The following is a 16442-nucleotide window of genomic DNA, read 5'->3' on the forward strand; positions in this document are numbered from 1 at the left end:
CCCCCCCCCCCTCCATCCAGGTCTAGGAAGGTGAGCATCCAAACCAGATAGGCTCCCACAAAGCCAGTACATGCAGTAGGGTCAAAACTCAGTGACATTGTCCTTGGCTTCTCAGCAGTCCTCAATGTCCACCATATTCAGAGAGTCCAGTTTTATCCCATGCTTTTTCAGTCACAGTCCATCTGGCCTTGGTGAGCTCCCAATAGATCAGCCCCATTGTCTCAGTGGGTGGGTACACCCCTCTTGGTCCTGACTTCCTTGCTCATATTCTCCCTCCTTCTATTCCTCATTTGGAACTTGGGAGCTCAGTGCATTGCTCCAATGTGGGTCTCTGTCTCCATCTCCATCCATTGCCAGATGAAGGTTCTATGGTGATATGCAAGATATTCATTAGTATGGTTATAGGATAGGGCCATTTCAGGCTCTCTCTCCTCAGCTGCCCAAGCACCTAGTTGTGTACATCTCTCTGGACCCCTGGGAACCCCTCTAGAGTCAAGGCTCTTGCCAACACTAAAATGGCTCTCTTAATTAAGAAATATATTCCCTGCTCCCATATCCATCCTTCCATTATTCCAACCATCCCATTCCCTCAATCTCTCCCCATCCTCCCCTTCTCACTTTTCTCTCCCCATCTCCCCTTTCCCCCATCCCACCCCACCCCCCAGTACCCAATTTTTGCCCAGCAATCTTGTCTACTACCAATATCCAGGAGGATAACTGTATGTTTTTCTTTGGGTTCACCTTCTTATTTAGCTTCCTTAGGAACACAAATTATAGACTCAATGTCCTTTATTTATGGCTAAAAACCAATTATGAGTGAATACATCCCATGTTCATCTTTTTGGGTCTAGGTTACCTCACTCAAGATAGCGTTTTCTATTTGCATCCATTTGCATGCAAAATTCAAGAAGTCATTGTTTTTTACCGCCTAGTAGTACTCTAATATGTATATATTCCACACTTTCTTCATCCATTCTTCCATGGAAGGGCATCTAGGTTGTTTCCAGGTTCTGGCTATTACAAAAAATGGCAATTCTCCCAAAAGCAATCTATAGATTCAATGCAATCACCATCAAAATCCCAAAAAATTCTTCACAGACCTTGAGAGGACAATAATCAACTTTATATGGAAAAACAAAAAACCCAGGATAGCCAAACAATCTTATACAAAAAAGGAACTTCTGGAGGCATTATCATACCTGACTTCAAACTCTATTACAGAGCTTCAGTATTGAAAATAGCTTGGTATTGGCATAAAAACAGAGAAGTCGATCAATGGAATTGTGTAGAAGACCCAGATTTTGACCCACAAACCTATGAACAACTCATTTTTGATAAAGGAGCTAAAAGTATACAATGGAAGAAAGAAAGCATCTTCAACAAATGGTGCTGGCAGAACTGGTTGTCAACCTGTAGAAGAATGAAAATAGATCCATATCTATCACCATGTACAAAACTCAAGTCCAAATGGATTAAAGACCTCAATATCAGTCTGAACATACTGAACCTGATAGAAGAGAAATTGGGAAGTACTCTACAACATATGGGCACAGGAGACCACTTCCTACATATATCCCCAGCAGCACAGACATTAAGGGCAACATTGAACAAATGGGACCTCTTGAAACTGAGAAGTTTCTGTATAGCAAAGGACACTGTCACTAAGACAAAAAGGCAACCCACTGACTGGGAGATGATCTTTCCCAACCCCACAACAGACAAAGGTCTGATCTCCAAAATATATAAACAACTCAAGAAACTAGACTTTAAAATGCTAATTAACCCAATTAAAAATGGGGCACTGAACTGAACAGAGAATTCTCAAAGAGGAAATTCAAATGGCCAAAAGACACTTAAGGTTATGCTCAACCTCCTTAGTGATCAGGGAAATGCAAATCAAAACAACTTTGAGATACCATCTTACACCTCTCAGATTGGCTAAAATCAAAAACACCAATGATAGCCTTTGCTGGAGAGGTTGTGGAGTAAGGGGTACACTCATCCATTGCTGGTGGGAATACAAACTTTTGCAACCACTATGGAAAGCAGTGTGGTGGTTTCTCAGGAAATTTGGGATCAATCTACCCCAGGACCCAGCAATACCACTCTTGGGAATATACCTAAGAGATGCCCTATCATACTACAAAAGTATTTGTTCAACTATGTTCATGTTTTCATTGTTGTTGTCATCCATTTAGCAAATCTCATTAATGATACCCTGCCATTAGAGAATAGGCTATCAGAACAAAAATACGATAAAAATTGGCCCAAGTGTTTAATTTATTTTTTATTGCAAAAATACAGAATGAAAAGCCTTAAAGTTAAATTCAAGCTTATATTTAGTAAAGTCTCTAAAAGAATTGAAGGAAAATAGTGTTTATAAAGGATATAATCTCATTAAAAAAGCAACCATATGCCAAGAAATTAAATATGTATTAAAATCTGAAATAGTTTGAATTTGCTGGTTCTTTAACACATTATCTTAAAATACAGTCAAGAAAAGTTATTGCTTAATTAATTCCTACTAGAAATATTTATTATTCATACTAGGTGATGATTGAATAGTATGTTCACATCAATCATGCATAAATTCAGTTTATAACAAAAGTCTGATGAAAATAAAGATCAAATCTAGATACAATGTTTCTAAATTTATAAAAACTGTATGACTGTATAAGCAGTGACTAAGCTTTGAAAATTAATCAAAGGATGTAAGTCTGTGTAATAACTTGGTCAATGTGTTAAAATCAGTATACTGAATTAATGTGAGGTATACTAAGAAATTTTATGAAATGTACCTAAAACATGAGTTTTGTGATTCTTTCTAAGAGTTGATTTTGTGTTAAAAGACTAATTACATTTTTTACATTTGTAAAGGTTTGTCACCACTATGGAGTCTGTGGTGAGTGTGAAAAGCTGATATCTGGGTAAAGGCCTTGTCACATTCTTGACATCTGTAAGGTTTCTCACTAGTATGGGTTCTGTGATGATTATGAAGAGTTGACACCCAGGTAAAGAATTGCCACATTCTTAACATCTGCAAGGTTTTTCACCAGTATGGATTCTGTGATGTCTCTGAAGATTTGAGACCCAGGTAAAGGACTTGCCACATTCTTGACATCTGTAAGGTTTCTCACCAGTATGGGTTCTGTGATGATTATGAAGATGTGAGACCCGGGCAAAGGACTTGCCACATGCTTGACATCTGTAAGGTTTCTCACCAGTATGGAGTCTGTGATGATTATGAAGATGTGAGACCTGGGTAAAGGACTTGCCACATTCTTGACATCTGTAAGGTTTCTCACCAGTATGGGTTCTGTGATGATTATGAAGAGTTGAGACCCGGGTAAATGACTTTCCACATGCTTGACATCTGTAAGGTTTCTCACCAGCATGTATTCTCTGGTGATCCTGAAGAGTTGCATGCCGAGTAAATGACTTGCCACATGCCTGACATCTGTAAGGTTTCTCACCAGGATGGATTCTCTGTTGAGTTTGAAAATTATCATGATGGGTATATGACTTGCCCCAATCTTTACATTTGTATGCCTTTTGTTTGGGATTAATTCTCTTATGCCTAGTGACACATGGAGGTTTTTTGAAGTACTTTCACATTCCATATAGTTATTTTGTCTCTCTTCATTTTGATTCCTCATATAATGCTTCCATTCTTTCTGTTCATGCTGGAAAAAAATACCAAATGTGTTTTTCATAATTAAAAAAAATCTCACAATTATCATGTATATATTGGCTTGAAGGAAAAATGGCCTTCTATTATGCATCAAATAATGAGTAAAGACATAAGGTGATTTGATGTTTTGGGAATTTATCCCTTCAAGATGATGATTCTGGAAACTATTTTTCCTAGGGTGCCTAGGAAAGACTTTAATAATTTATTAAGTGTGTAAGGATTTTCACAACTCAAAATGCTATGATATCTTTTCAGTCTCATATGATTGAGAAAAACCTTCTCATGTTTATTTCAGTTGAATAACTTGTCACAAAAATGTAATTATTAGTTGAGGAGACTCTAAAGAATGTTTGATAGAATATTGGTCATTCAGCTTCAGTTTTTTCTAAATTCATTGTGAAATAAAAATATATTTTAAAAGTTTATTTGGATTCTTTTTACTGAAGAAACTGATATGAAAACGTAAGTGATCTAATGTGAAATCTCTCAAGATAAGGTATAGATTACTGACCTTATTTGGCAGGACTACCCAGAGTGGCTGGTGAATATAGATTATTTCAATCATGACATAATCCATTCTATTTTCTCTTTTCCCCAAATTTTGACAACATCCTATAATGCAAGGTTTTTAAGTTACTACTTACAGCTATTCCTGATACCAACTTCTTGACAGAATCTTGTCTATTCTCCTTTGAAAATAAATCTTGTGTTTGATGAGAATAAAGTACTGGATAAAATAAAAATATATATTATGTGAATTATTACATTTAGGTGAAATGTTTCCATATATATACATATATATGTCACACAATTTTATAAATACATAGACCCATATGCAAGGTGGCATATTACAAAAAATAAAGCAATTAATTTATTCTAATGAAACAATCTTCTAAAAGCAAATAGATAGAAGATCTTTTATAACATATATCAAATAAATTATAAAATGAGAGGTTTGAAGTTATGTTACCATAGACATATCAATTATAATTTTTAGAATAATAAATAAGGCTATGGTGGGTTGTGTGAAATGGCCGCATATAATCAAACAAATGGACATATTGCTTGATGTTGGTGGATATTTATGTGTAGGATTAAGAAGTATCAACTTTTTGGAACGGCTACTTTCTTGGAGACTGGTTTTGAGAATTTTAAAACATTCTACTGCCAACAGTGAGCTCTCTGCTTCCTATTGTGGTTCTAGATGGGACCTCTTAATGTTGCTCCAGCCACTCGCCAGCTGCTGCCTCTAATTCATCACCATGGAGCCCCTGTATATTGCCTTTATCATAGAAATTTTTTCAAGGCAATTTAAAATAACTATTTCAAAGCCTTTAACCCAACAACAAATCACATTCATGAAATTATATTATTTTTATGGATATAACTCATCTCTATAATCCATTGAAATGAACAAATTAAATAATATCAATAAAGAAGACAGAATATTAGTTAATAAATAATGAAGGGAATTCAGATAGGAAACAGTGATTACTAACTGATCCACTGAGAATCATATATACCATAATGAAGGGATTCATAAAATCTCAGATATCAAGTAAAGTAACAAGGACTGATCGTATCATCACAAATATATTTTCTCTTTTTCTTACATAGAAAATAGATGTTTTCATAAAACATATTCTGAATATGGCTTTTTATTCCTCAAATGCACTGAAATCCTCCCCATTTTCAGTGGTGGTATATGTCTTTTATTTATTTATTTTTTTTTGGTACATGTCTTTAAAACCAACATTTGTGTGGTAGAGGCAGGTGGACCTCTGTGAATTTGAGGTCAGTGTGGTAACAAGAGCTAGCTGATGGACATGCTCCAAAGTTACAGAAAATCACTGTCTCTAAAAACCAAAGAAAAAGGATAAAATGATATAATCAAAATCAAAGAAATCAGGTAAGATATCAGAAGAAAAGGAGACAAAGAAAAAGCACAGTGAGCATATGTAGAGAGATAGACACATTTGTACACACAAAAATGTACAAAACAAAACAAAACTCTAGAAGTTATAATAGACACAATGATTCTATAGAGCAAAAATATAAAATGAAATGAATTCCCAAACTAAGCATTATGGTGAAAAAGAATGTACAAATATTCTATTGAGTTGTGTGATGTTATCCATCAAGTGCTGTGTTTTGAGACATCCTATAGGAGTGACTCTTCTCCCCACTGATATTCTCTTGGGAGAAAAGACATTTTTCGTTGGGAGACTTCTGGTCTGCTAGAAATAGCATAGGTAAAGTTAGGAATAAGTGCTATCTTTTTGTCAAGGGTATTCTAGATTTTTTTAAAAATAATGTGTCATGGGTGAGTAGATTTATGTCAGCATCTACAATTTGATTTTGTTGATCAAGTTTTTATTTTTTGGCAATACCATAATTGTAGAAAACATGAAGATTATATAACTGTAATATAGTTTCATATTTTCGATGGTAATATCCTCTATATTTATATTTTTATTTTTCATGATCGTTTCAGCTATTGTGAGTTTTTTGTTTATATGTATTCTTGTGATGCTGGAGACTGTCTTTTCAAGATGTGTAAAGAATTGTTATAATTTAGGTAGATTTTTCACCAAATTAGAACATTACTTTTGATATGATGTCCATGTCCAGATTTATTACACCAGTTGACTAATGCTTGACAGGAACTTTTTCCATTTTCTGATATCTTCAATTTATTTCTTTAATGCCTTAAAGTATTAACAATGGCCTCTTACTTTTCTAGTTTGGAATCCCCCAAACTATATTCTGAGGCTATAGTGAAAGACATCATTTTTGTGATTTCTATTTAAGTCTGTTTGCATTTGTATATAGGAGGATACTGTCCTCTGTAGGGTAAAATGGACAACTGGAACAGGAAACCGATCAATCCCTGAACACCATGACTCTAAACCTCGAGCCAGTGAAATTAACAAATCCTGGATCTGAGACCTGGGCCAGGGAAAGAAACATATTTCTCCCAGAACCCAGGACTAAAGACATTTGCCCTGACTCTAAAACCAAAGTCAAAGAAACACACATTGTTCCCAGAATCAGAGCCCGTGAAGGAAATATGCCCTGGTCCTCAGATTAGAGTTGAAAGACTTGGCAACCATGAGCCAGTGAAAGAAACACAGTTCGACCATGAAATCAGAGCCATATCTGCCCCTGAACAATGAAACAAAAATACCTGAGCAGGGAAAGACAAACCAACCCCTCTTCTCCCTGGGAAAACTCTTCCCTCAAGAAGCCCTATACAAGCCTCTCTGCATGTTCACTTAAAAACCACTATTTATGTCTCCCTGGCAGAGTGGGCTACTTTGCTGGAATCCTCCTTCCCAAATAAGTCTCTTTCTCAAAAGAATCTTGGGTGAAGATTTTCATTTGCCAGCACAGAATAGAAGAACATGGTTGGGCGGGATGTCCCTTAAGGGAATGAGCTGAAAAACCATGCTGAGATGCTCCCTAAGCAGGGGTGGGGGGGGGTAAGCAAGGTGGAGCAGAAAAGGTAAGGAGTTGGGGGAGTTGCTATATTTCTGAGGGTGCTTCTCCTTTAGAGGAGTGTGAGCAAATGAAGTAACATCTTAGGCTGGAGAAGAAGCAGATAGCTCTGCTAGGATGTTCCCTTAAGGGAACAGAGCAGAACTCAGCTGTATGGCTCTCCAGGAGAAGTACAGTATTGCTATATCCTGTGGGGAGACCATGCCCAACTGCACCCCAGTAGCCTGTCTTACTGATAGTTAGGACACTTGTCCTCCAGGTCCAGCCTCCATAGCTGTCCTATTGTGACTCTGTTCCTCCATAGCTGTCCCATTGTTTCTCTTCGCCTCCAGAGTTGTCTGATTGTGGCTCTCTATCCCTCCAGAGCTATCCTTTTGCAGCCGGGCTTCTTAATAATCAGAATATCTCTGCAACTCCACAGTTTTAGCACATTCCGCTACACCCACTGTTAATTATATTTTCACCCCTAAATTTGATGAAAGTGCTTCTCGGATTTAGGAATTTCCTGGTGGAGTTTGTAGAGTTTTTTTTCATAGCTAAAATCATAGTATCTGCATGTAAAGTTCCTTTGATTTCTCCCTTTTGCTTTTCATCACTTCTTGATCTTCTTCATTTGTGGTATTGTTCTTCCTAAGATTTCAAGTATTGTATTGAATATGTATGGAGAGAGTGAGTACCTTTGTGTTGTTTCTTATTTTAGTGGAAAACATTTTAATTTCTCTCCTTTTATCTTGATGTGGGCTACACACCTCCTGTAAAATGGTTCTTTTATTTGGAAGTATGTCCCCTGAACCCCTAATCTCTCTAGAACTTTCATGAAGAAGGGGTGTTAATTTAGTCATAGACTTTTCTGCATTGAATGCGGAATTGAAGTTTCAGTTTGTATAGGGGGTACATTATATTTTTTAGTTTTTGTATATTGATCTATCCCTAAATGTCCTGAAATAAAGCTTATGGTAGATGGTATTTTTGACGTGTTCTTGGATCCAGTTTGCAAATATTTTATTGAGGACTTTTACATATATGTTTGTAAGGAAATTGCCATATAGTTTTCTTACTTTTTGAGTGCATAAGTGACTTAGGTATCAAGGAAACTATCCTCATGAAATGAATGTCTCATTGTTCTGCTGCTTTTATTTTGTAGAATAATTTGAGGAGTATTCGTGCTAATTAGAGAAGAAGTATAAAAGGATGGAAATTACCACCTACTCCTACTATTCTGCTGCTTCGCTATAGTATTAAAATTATTCCTGATGTCTTATTGGTTTACCCAAAGACTGTTGCATCTATAAGCCTTTATTCCCAAAACTTCTTACAGAATTTGACAACTAAAAGGTGATTTACAAGTGGTCATGGTGTAAATAATAAAAAAATGTTGAGTTGCATTTATTTACTTATATCAAATATGTTCCATGGAATGTTTAGAGCTCACTCAGAACAGAGGGATAATACACGGTAAGGACAGGAAGTCATGAATGACTATAAGAAAATAGTGCTTTCTATACACCATGACAGTTACCCATATGAACTCAAGTAACTAGGATAGCATGTGTCAGACCTGAGCAAATTCAAGCCAGAATAAAATCCTAGGAAGAAAGAGTGACTGGACATGGAGACCCACACCTTGCTGAGATTTTCCAATAATATTAAAGATGTTTGGAAAAAGGGCATAAAATTCATTTTAAGAATGTGCAACTCCTTATAGTTCAACCATACTGCAACATATGATCAACAACCAAGATTATGGGAATTACAGATTGAACTCTGTGAGTGTAAATAAAGAAGAGAAAAAAAATCAAAGCTATCTGGAGGAAGCAGAACATGGGAAGTGTTGGAGTGTTGAATATGATCAAAGGACTTTGTGAAGTATAAAAACAATAAAAGTATTAAAAATGAAATAATATATAGATGCACAAACCTGTTTTTCCAAACAATCTCAAATATAGATAGTTAACATAAAGATAAACAAGAAAATACACAAATTCTATGTGGATATTAACATATCAAAAATTTTGATATTCAGAGATCTGTATCCAATATTAAAATAGAGAAATAAATGCATGACCCTAAACCAATATTAACATATGATGAACAATTTGCAGGAATAGATAAAAATAACTTTTAAATTCTATAAATCTAAGGAAAATAGGGAACTCTACAATCTTACAAAATGAGTACAACTATAAAATTTATATTTTCTGATTTTATGTGATACTACAGAATAGTGAAAACCATGTAATACTGTCATGAGTGCCGGAAACAAAGAACTATATTTGGTTATAGTCAAGCTATCTTAGTTCACAAGTTAAGTAAGCTATTTACCATAAGCTCTGTAGGGCAAGTTCCAGGACCAGAAAATAACCCAGTATCTTTTTATCTCTCCCTTTGAGTTAAGAATGTCTACAGACCTACAGATCCTAGGCCCCAGAAATAATTAGCATTCCCCCTGTTAGTTAACATTTACAGACCCACAGTAGTTTCTTATCTCTTCCTGTCAGCTAGGGATGTCTCCAGACCTGACATTCTAGTTAGAACAATTGCATAGCAGCCTATCCACTTCCCTAACCTTTTGCTATATAATGCTCCTGAGGAAAAAAAAATAAATTTTGGCAGCTTGATCAGAATACAGACTTGCTGTCCATTTTCTCGTGTCTCTTGTCCCTCCATTTCTTTCCTCCATATTCTGGGATCCTGATTTGTGTCCTGCTGGTCCGGACACATGAGAACAAGCAAACAGACATGAACAAGCACAGACAAATAATTTTTCAAACACTGTGCAAGTTTTTAATGCTAATTTTCATTTCAATATTGTTTATGATCTGGTGGCATTTAAAGATATGGCAACATATAATCTTCCTCTTTTACCATAACTGAAGTTAACTATTCAAACTGAGTTTTTAGGTCAGTTTGTATAATTAAGACCTATGATGTAATTTGGGATAATTATTCAGTGTGAATTCTTCTAACATTTCAGGTAAAGATTTCCTCTTTGCCTTCAAGGCAGAATTCCTCCATGTCCTAGATTTCCCATATGTGCTAATCTTTCATTGTAACTTACCTTGTTCATTGTCTCCTGTCTCTCCTATGTTCACATTCCAGGGCCCTTTGTTTGTCTCAAGAGAGCTGATCAGGTCTGGTTTTGGCACCGAAAGACCTGCTTGTTGGAAGAAATACATGAGCATATCCTTAGATAAGACTAAAATACAAAGGTTTTTAAAAACCATCAAACTGACTATACAAGAGGGTTTATAAGATTCCAAATACAATTTCCTCATTGCCATTTCCTAATATTTTAAAATTTTCAAAATAATTTTTGTTATTATTGCATAGTTGAGTTCCTATATATATGACAACTGAGTCTCAATTCAACTATTTGATGAATCTTTAAGTTACAAATAAATATGTAATCTATAATGGGCCTGAAAAGTAAGTGGTATTATAAAAGTTTGAATGATGAATATCATCCCCAGAAGTTAGGAATATATAGACAAGGTAAAGTTTTACAAAACATTGTGTTCTACCTGATGAACTTCAAGATTTTGATTAAATTGTCATGTGAATGTCAGGCAGAAAATTCATTAATAGACATAAAATCTACTTGTAGGAACCATTATGATAAAGAAGGAGTCAGTAAAGGAAAGTCTCACCCACAGAGACCATATTACTGTAGTTCTCCAACATGACATCCCTATACAATGCCCTCTGCAAAGTTGAGGCTGTTCCACTCATCTGGAGAGAAGTAGATTGCCACATCCTGGAATGTCAAGATTTCCTGTAATGAAAGAATCAGTTTATCAAGTGCCCAGGTACAAAGTTCTTTACTTATACTTGGACATAAGAATTCATTACGAAACTTGATGTACTCTTGATTAGCATTATTCTAAAAAGCACTATCTAAAATAATGACTTACTAAATATCTTTATGCTGGAAATAAAACAGATTAAGCAATGTAGGACAAACTTAAGCCATAGATCCAGAGGCCTAAATGGCGTATGCGAGTCAGAGTCAGATTATCTTCATGTCACATTCCAGACAATGTCTGTGAGTCACCAAGTTATGGACCTCTATTGTATGGCAAATTGTTGTTGTAGAAACCACTGGCTGGAGAACCATGAGCTGTAAAGTTGCAATCATACATGGATACACTGCTGTCAAATGAAAATGTGTCAAAAGGAAAATGGGAAGCAAGAGGCAAGATTGCTATATGAAAGAAAAAAGCAGAGATTTTTACTGCAAATGACTCCAATGACTACAGTGGGAAAGACCATGGAAGGGCTGACACCTGTGTTTGGTGAGCTGGAAAGAGACTGACTTCTAAAACCTCAACAAGTACTGGGGATACTGTGGGCAGATATTTAAAAAACAAGTGAAGGTGCGAGACTGTGTAGCTGATCCATGACTTAGATTAGCTGACACCCAAAGCTGAATCTCCCCTGAAGCTATAGGGTTCCATCTCTGCTTCAAGAACACAAGATGAGTATGAAACCAAATTACAATAAGTTATTCAACAAAATTTACTTTGGAGAGAATAAAAATACCAACAAAATGTTGATTAAACATTTCTATGAAGAGAGGTCTTCAAAATCTGGTTTTCTAGATTAGAGCTAATAGTATAAACTGCACCTTACCTTTTCTCAAATTTTTTTCTACATGAGTTTTCATGGGGAAGATAGAAGGAAAGGACAAACCACCAAGGACGTGCCCTTATTGACAGTGTAATTATATTATTCATTGTATTTCTCCTTGTTGTCTTTCTTCTATTTCAATTCTTTAACATATTCACTCTCATGTAATAAAAAATTTTTATGAACCATTTATTTCCTTTATAACTATATATACTCTTTTTCTTCTCTCTCCCAAGCCTACCTACATTTATCCAATACTGTGACCCATTTAAAGGTCTTCAATGTTTGAATCTGTCCTATTGTGTATCTATAATTTTTACTGTCCAGGAGCAGTTCTTAAAATGCTAAGTCCTTCTTACAAACTTAAGCTGCATCATTAGTAGGGTATATATAGTAATTTCTACTTGTTCTGCACAGCCCAGCATGGTAGAGCTGTTTGCTGCCTCTGAGAGCCATGCTCACAGTCCCATTCTCAGACGCACAGCCAGTCCATAACAACATTAAGCAAGCTGCAGCATTCTGCTCACAAACCCAATTCAAATGCTCTGTAGCTGTACCTCCTGCCTGAAAGAGTCAGAGTTTGCACTGGCAGCCCAGCCCAGAAAGCCTGCATTTCAAAATGGCACAGCTTTTTTCCTACTCCCACTGAATCAGGAAAACCTTTCGTAAAGGAGCTGCTGCAAGCCACCAGCAGAAAAAAAATACAGCTAAACTTTGTATTTTAGTGTGTGTTTAGTGTTCCTTTCCAAGACCTCTCAGGTCTTAAGTGGATTTTAGTTGGCCACATGGGCACTAATTTGTAGGAGGAGGCTGCTTGTTTGTCCCAGACACCCATAACCAAAACAGCCACACAAAATGTATGTTAAGTAAATCACTGCTTAGCCCATTAGCTCTAGCTTCTTATTTGCTAACTCTTATATTAATTTAACCCATTTCTATTAATCTGTGTATTACCATGGGTCAGTGATTTACTGACAAGTTTTAGGCTTGTCTGACTCTGACAGTGGCTGTATGGCTTCTCTCTGACTCTACCCTCTTCCTCCCAGCACACAGCCTAAACTTTTACTGCCTAGTTCTGTTCTGCCCTTGCCATAGACTCAAAGCAGTTCTTTATTAATTAATGGTAATCACAGCACAGGGAGGGGGCTCCCATATCAACAGTGTGTCATAAATCTCAAATGAAAACTAAAATGGCTAGATGAAAACTAATGTAGTGCCCTATAGGATGTGGATGTAGGAAAGGACTTTCTAAATAGGACTCTGTTTTTCCAAGAATTAAGGCAAAATCTGAGGAGTGGTTGTTGAAAAGCTAAAAAGCTTCTAAAGAGTTTACAACCAGGTAAAGCAGAACCCCACAGAATGAAAGAAAGTCTTTATCTGTTCATTCAAAAGAGGGCCCTGAACAAAAATCACAAGAGTACTGAAAGTAAGGGAAAATGGATAATAAATATCTCAATCATGTTAATGGCTTCTGGAAATTAGGGATTTTCAAATAAGAACAACTTATAAAATTCACTCTACCACAGTCAGAAGGACACACCATTGGCAACAATTGCTTGAGGGGTCTGAGGAAGCAGAACAGTAGTCGATCATTAGATTAATTGAAAACTGATGAAACCCATGTGGAAAATGTTATGGAGAAGTCTCAAAAAGCTAAAAAATGAATCTACCACATGGCCTATCTCTATTATTCCTTTTCATATGCCCAATGGTGTCCACATCATGTTCTAAAGATACTTTATTAGGTATGTTCATTGCTGCACTACTAGAGCTGGCAATTACATAGCATCTTAATGTCCTGCAATAGACAAAGGAATAATAAATATGTGCTACATGCATATGATAAAATACTATTCAGCTCTAAAGAAAAATGAGATCATGAGTTTTCAAATAAATGTATTGAACAGAAAAGATCATGCAGAGTGTTGTAATTCAGACCAAGACTGAAAATATCGCATGCTCTCTCTTATCATAAGTTTGTAGCAACAAATCTTAAATGGCACTACATATACTAGAGTAAATTAAGAAAGTAGGTAAAATGTTTTATATCTGATATGGGAAGGTGAGCAACATAGAAAGGTGAATAGGAGGTTAGAACTGATATGACCAGGAAATGGCAGAAGAAGTTTGTGAATTTAGGAGGGGAGGGGCAGATAACTATGGACCAAGAAGAGATGAGCATAACGAAGGGCAAGGATGTAGAAAAAATCATAAGAAGTTATACTTTAAACTACCTAAAAACTGTAATTCATACCTGCCTGGGCATGAATATACATAGGAAGTATGAATAAAATTATCTCATCTTTGCTGACAATGCTTCTTGTAAGATTCAAATTCTACCAAAAAACAATGCCAAAACAGACAAGGGAATAACTCTTTTTAGTTATTGATCAGAGTTGTCCAAGATGTAGCAAAACAATTATAGACTTTTGCAATTTCCCTTCATTGTTTCGTAGAATTAAAATGGAAACATTTATTAATGAAGTCAATAAATACTTCAGAAACAGAGACAATGGAACCTGTACCAGGACATTCAATGCCCCTCTCTCATGAATAGATTTCTACGTACCATGTTGTACCATGCAAGTTTCCAAGGAGGAAGCAACAAGTACTCTTACGCATTCTCAACTACCTATAAAGCATAATAAAGACCAGTACAGAAAATAACCCTATAGACACACCAGAGGATGGTATGTGTTGGTGATAACCAACAGCCTTCTTGTTGGTCATATAACCAACTGTATATGAGGAAAATGATGCCTTCAACTGGAAATCTAGCCAACTATCCAGGGTTAATGAAATTATAGAACTTGGAAGAAAACGTACAACCACCACATTAATGAACCAGCATTATCCCTTATTTGATTTTCCATGAGACATCATTATAGAACACAATAATCAATCAGAATTAAAAGCTGTGGAGTCCAGTCTGAATGACTACATCTACAAAATATCCCTTAGAGAGGGCTCAAGAAACGTTCATAACTGAGGCTTACAGTTGGTAAAATGTTGTTTTATTTCCCATGTGCATATAACATATGTCAACAAACAAGTAAACCAATTTCATAATAACACCCAATGATTATATACTATGACCACACCTCCATCTTCCATATGTTCGGTGATGTAAAAGATTCCCCTTCCTCGGAGAAGCAGAGGGTTGAGGATAACTTGAGGGAATGGGATAGTTGAGATGGAGGAAGGACAGAGATGAAAGTAAGGAAAGAGATATCATGATTGAGAAAGCCATCATAGGGTTAGCAGAAACCTGGCCCTAGAGAAATTCCCAGGAGTCCAAAAGGTTGACTCCAGCTAAGACCCTAAGTAATAGAGGAGAGAGGGGCCTGGTTTTGATTTGCTCTGTAGTCAGACTAATGAATGTTTTAAATATCACCATAGAACTTTCATAGGGCGACTGATGTAAACAGAGGCAGAGACCCACATCGGAGCACTGGACTGAGTTCCCAAAGTCCAGTTGAAGAGTGGGAGGAATGAGAACATGAGCAAAGAGGTCAAGACCATGATAAGCTCAACCACTGAAACAGTCTACCTGAGCTAATGGGGGCTCAGCAACTCAGCAGGACTGGGAGGGAACAGGCATAGGACCAAACTGATCCCTCTGAATGTGGTTGATGGTTGCATGGCTGGGGCAGACAGAGGGTCCACACTGGCAGGGGTGTCAGGATTTGCCTACTGCATGTACTGTCTTTTGGGGAACCTATTTTCTTTGGATGTATACCTTTCTCATCCTGGATATAGTGGGGGAGGGTTTGGACCTTCCATGGTCCTTACCCTTTCTGAGGATTGGAGGTGGGTGGGGTGGGAGGATATGTGGAGGGAGCGAGAGGGGGATTGGTAATTTTTTAAAAATCCAATAAATTAAAAAAAGAGAAAAAACAAGACAAAAAACACCCCCACCCTGAAACCAATATAGTTGATACTTTACATTAGTGAATATAAAGTTAGATACCTCATGAGTCTCTCAAGCAGTGCAAGAAGGCATTTGGATAAATTAAAAGTCCCTTACAAATACAAGTCATGAATAACAGGCTAACATATTAAACGCTAGGTATAACAATATTTTCAGAAAATATTATTGTAATGATGGATAATTTCCAAGTATTTCCTCTAAAATAAGGAATAACACAATGCTTTCACATCTTATATACATATCAAATGTTGGCCTATAGCATTAACCAGAGTATAAAATTTAAAAAGCAATAAAGCAAAGGGCCACAAATTAGGAAATGAAGGTGTCCAACTGTCCTGAGTTGGAGAAAATATGATTCATTATTAGACGAATAATTACCAACAGAGAAACTAACCCCAAGGCTCACAAAAATCCAAAGGGACAGAAGTGATATCAACACGGTATGTCATTAGATTTTGAATATATCAATGCTATAGACTGAAACACCAAATGAAGGACTTTCTCTTTTGCAGTGCTAGTTCTTCTGTACTCACTGCATTGCGATGCCTCTTTTAAAATTTGTTTATGCACCTTTTCTGGGTGCTGAACAACAGTGAGAAACATGATCAAAGCCATCTTATATGTATCAGATTTGCAGTGGTTCTCAGGAAAATAAGTACTCATATGAGTGTTAATTTCTAAAATTAAAATCCAAAT

The 16442-nt window shown here is 36.3% G+C and overlaps 1 protein-coding gene across 1 annotated transcript in view; it reads right to left on the reverse strand.

Annotated features, from left to right (window-relative positions):
• Positions 1-2863: 2863 nt before the first annotated feature.
• The window catches only part of LOC126513497 (zinc finger protein 43-like), a 60525-nt gene continuing 46946 nt past the window's right edge, over positions 2864-16442 (reverse strand). The window contains exons 6-7 of the mRNA XM_050161905.1: positions 3054-3411; positions 2864-2970 (exon numbers count right to left, since the gene is read on the reverse strand). Coding sequence (XP_050017862.1) covers positions 2864-2970; positions 3054-3411 — 465 coding nt within the window. The remainder of the gene's footprint in view (positions 2971-3053; positions 3412-16442) is intronic.

Source organism: Alexandromys fortis, unplaced genomic scaffold (assembly GCF_014885135.2).
Source record: "Alexandromys fortis isolate MF-2015 unplaced genomic scaffold, M_Fortis_MF-2015_v1.1 scaffold_118, whole genome shotgun sequence".
Classification (NCBI taxonomy): domain Eukaryota; kingdom Metazoa; phylum Chordata; class Mammalia; order Rodentia; family Cricetidae; genus Alexandromys; species Alexandromys fortis.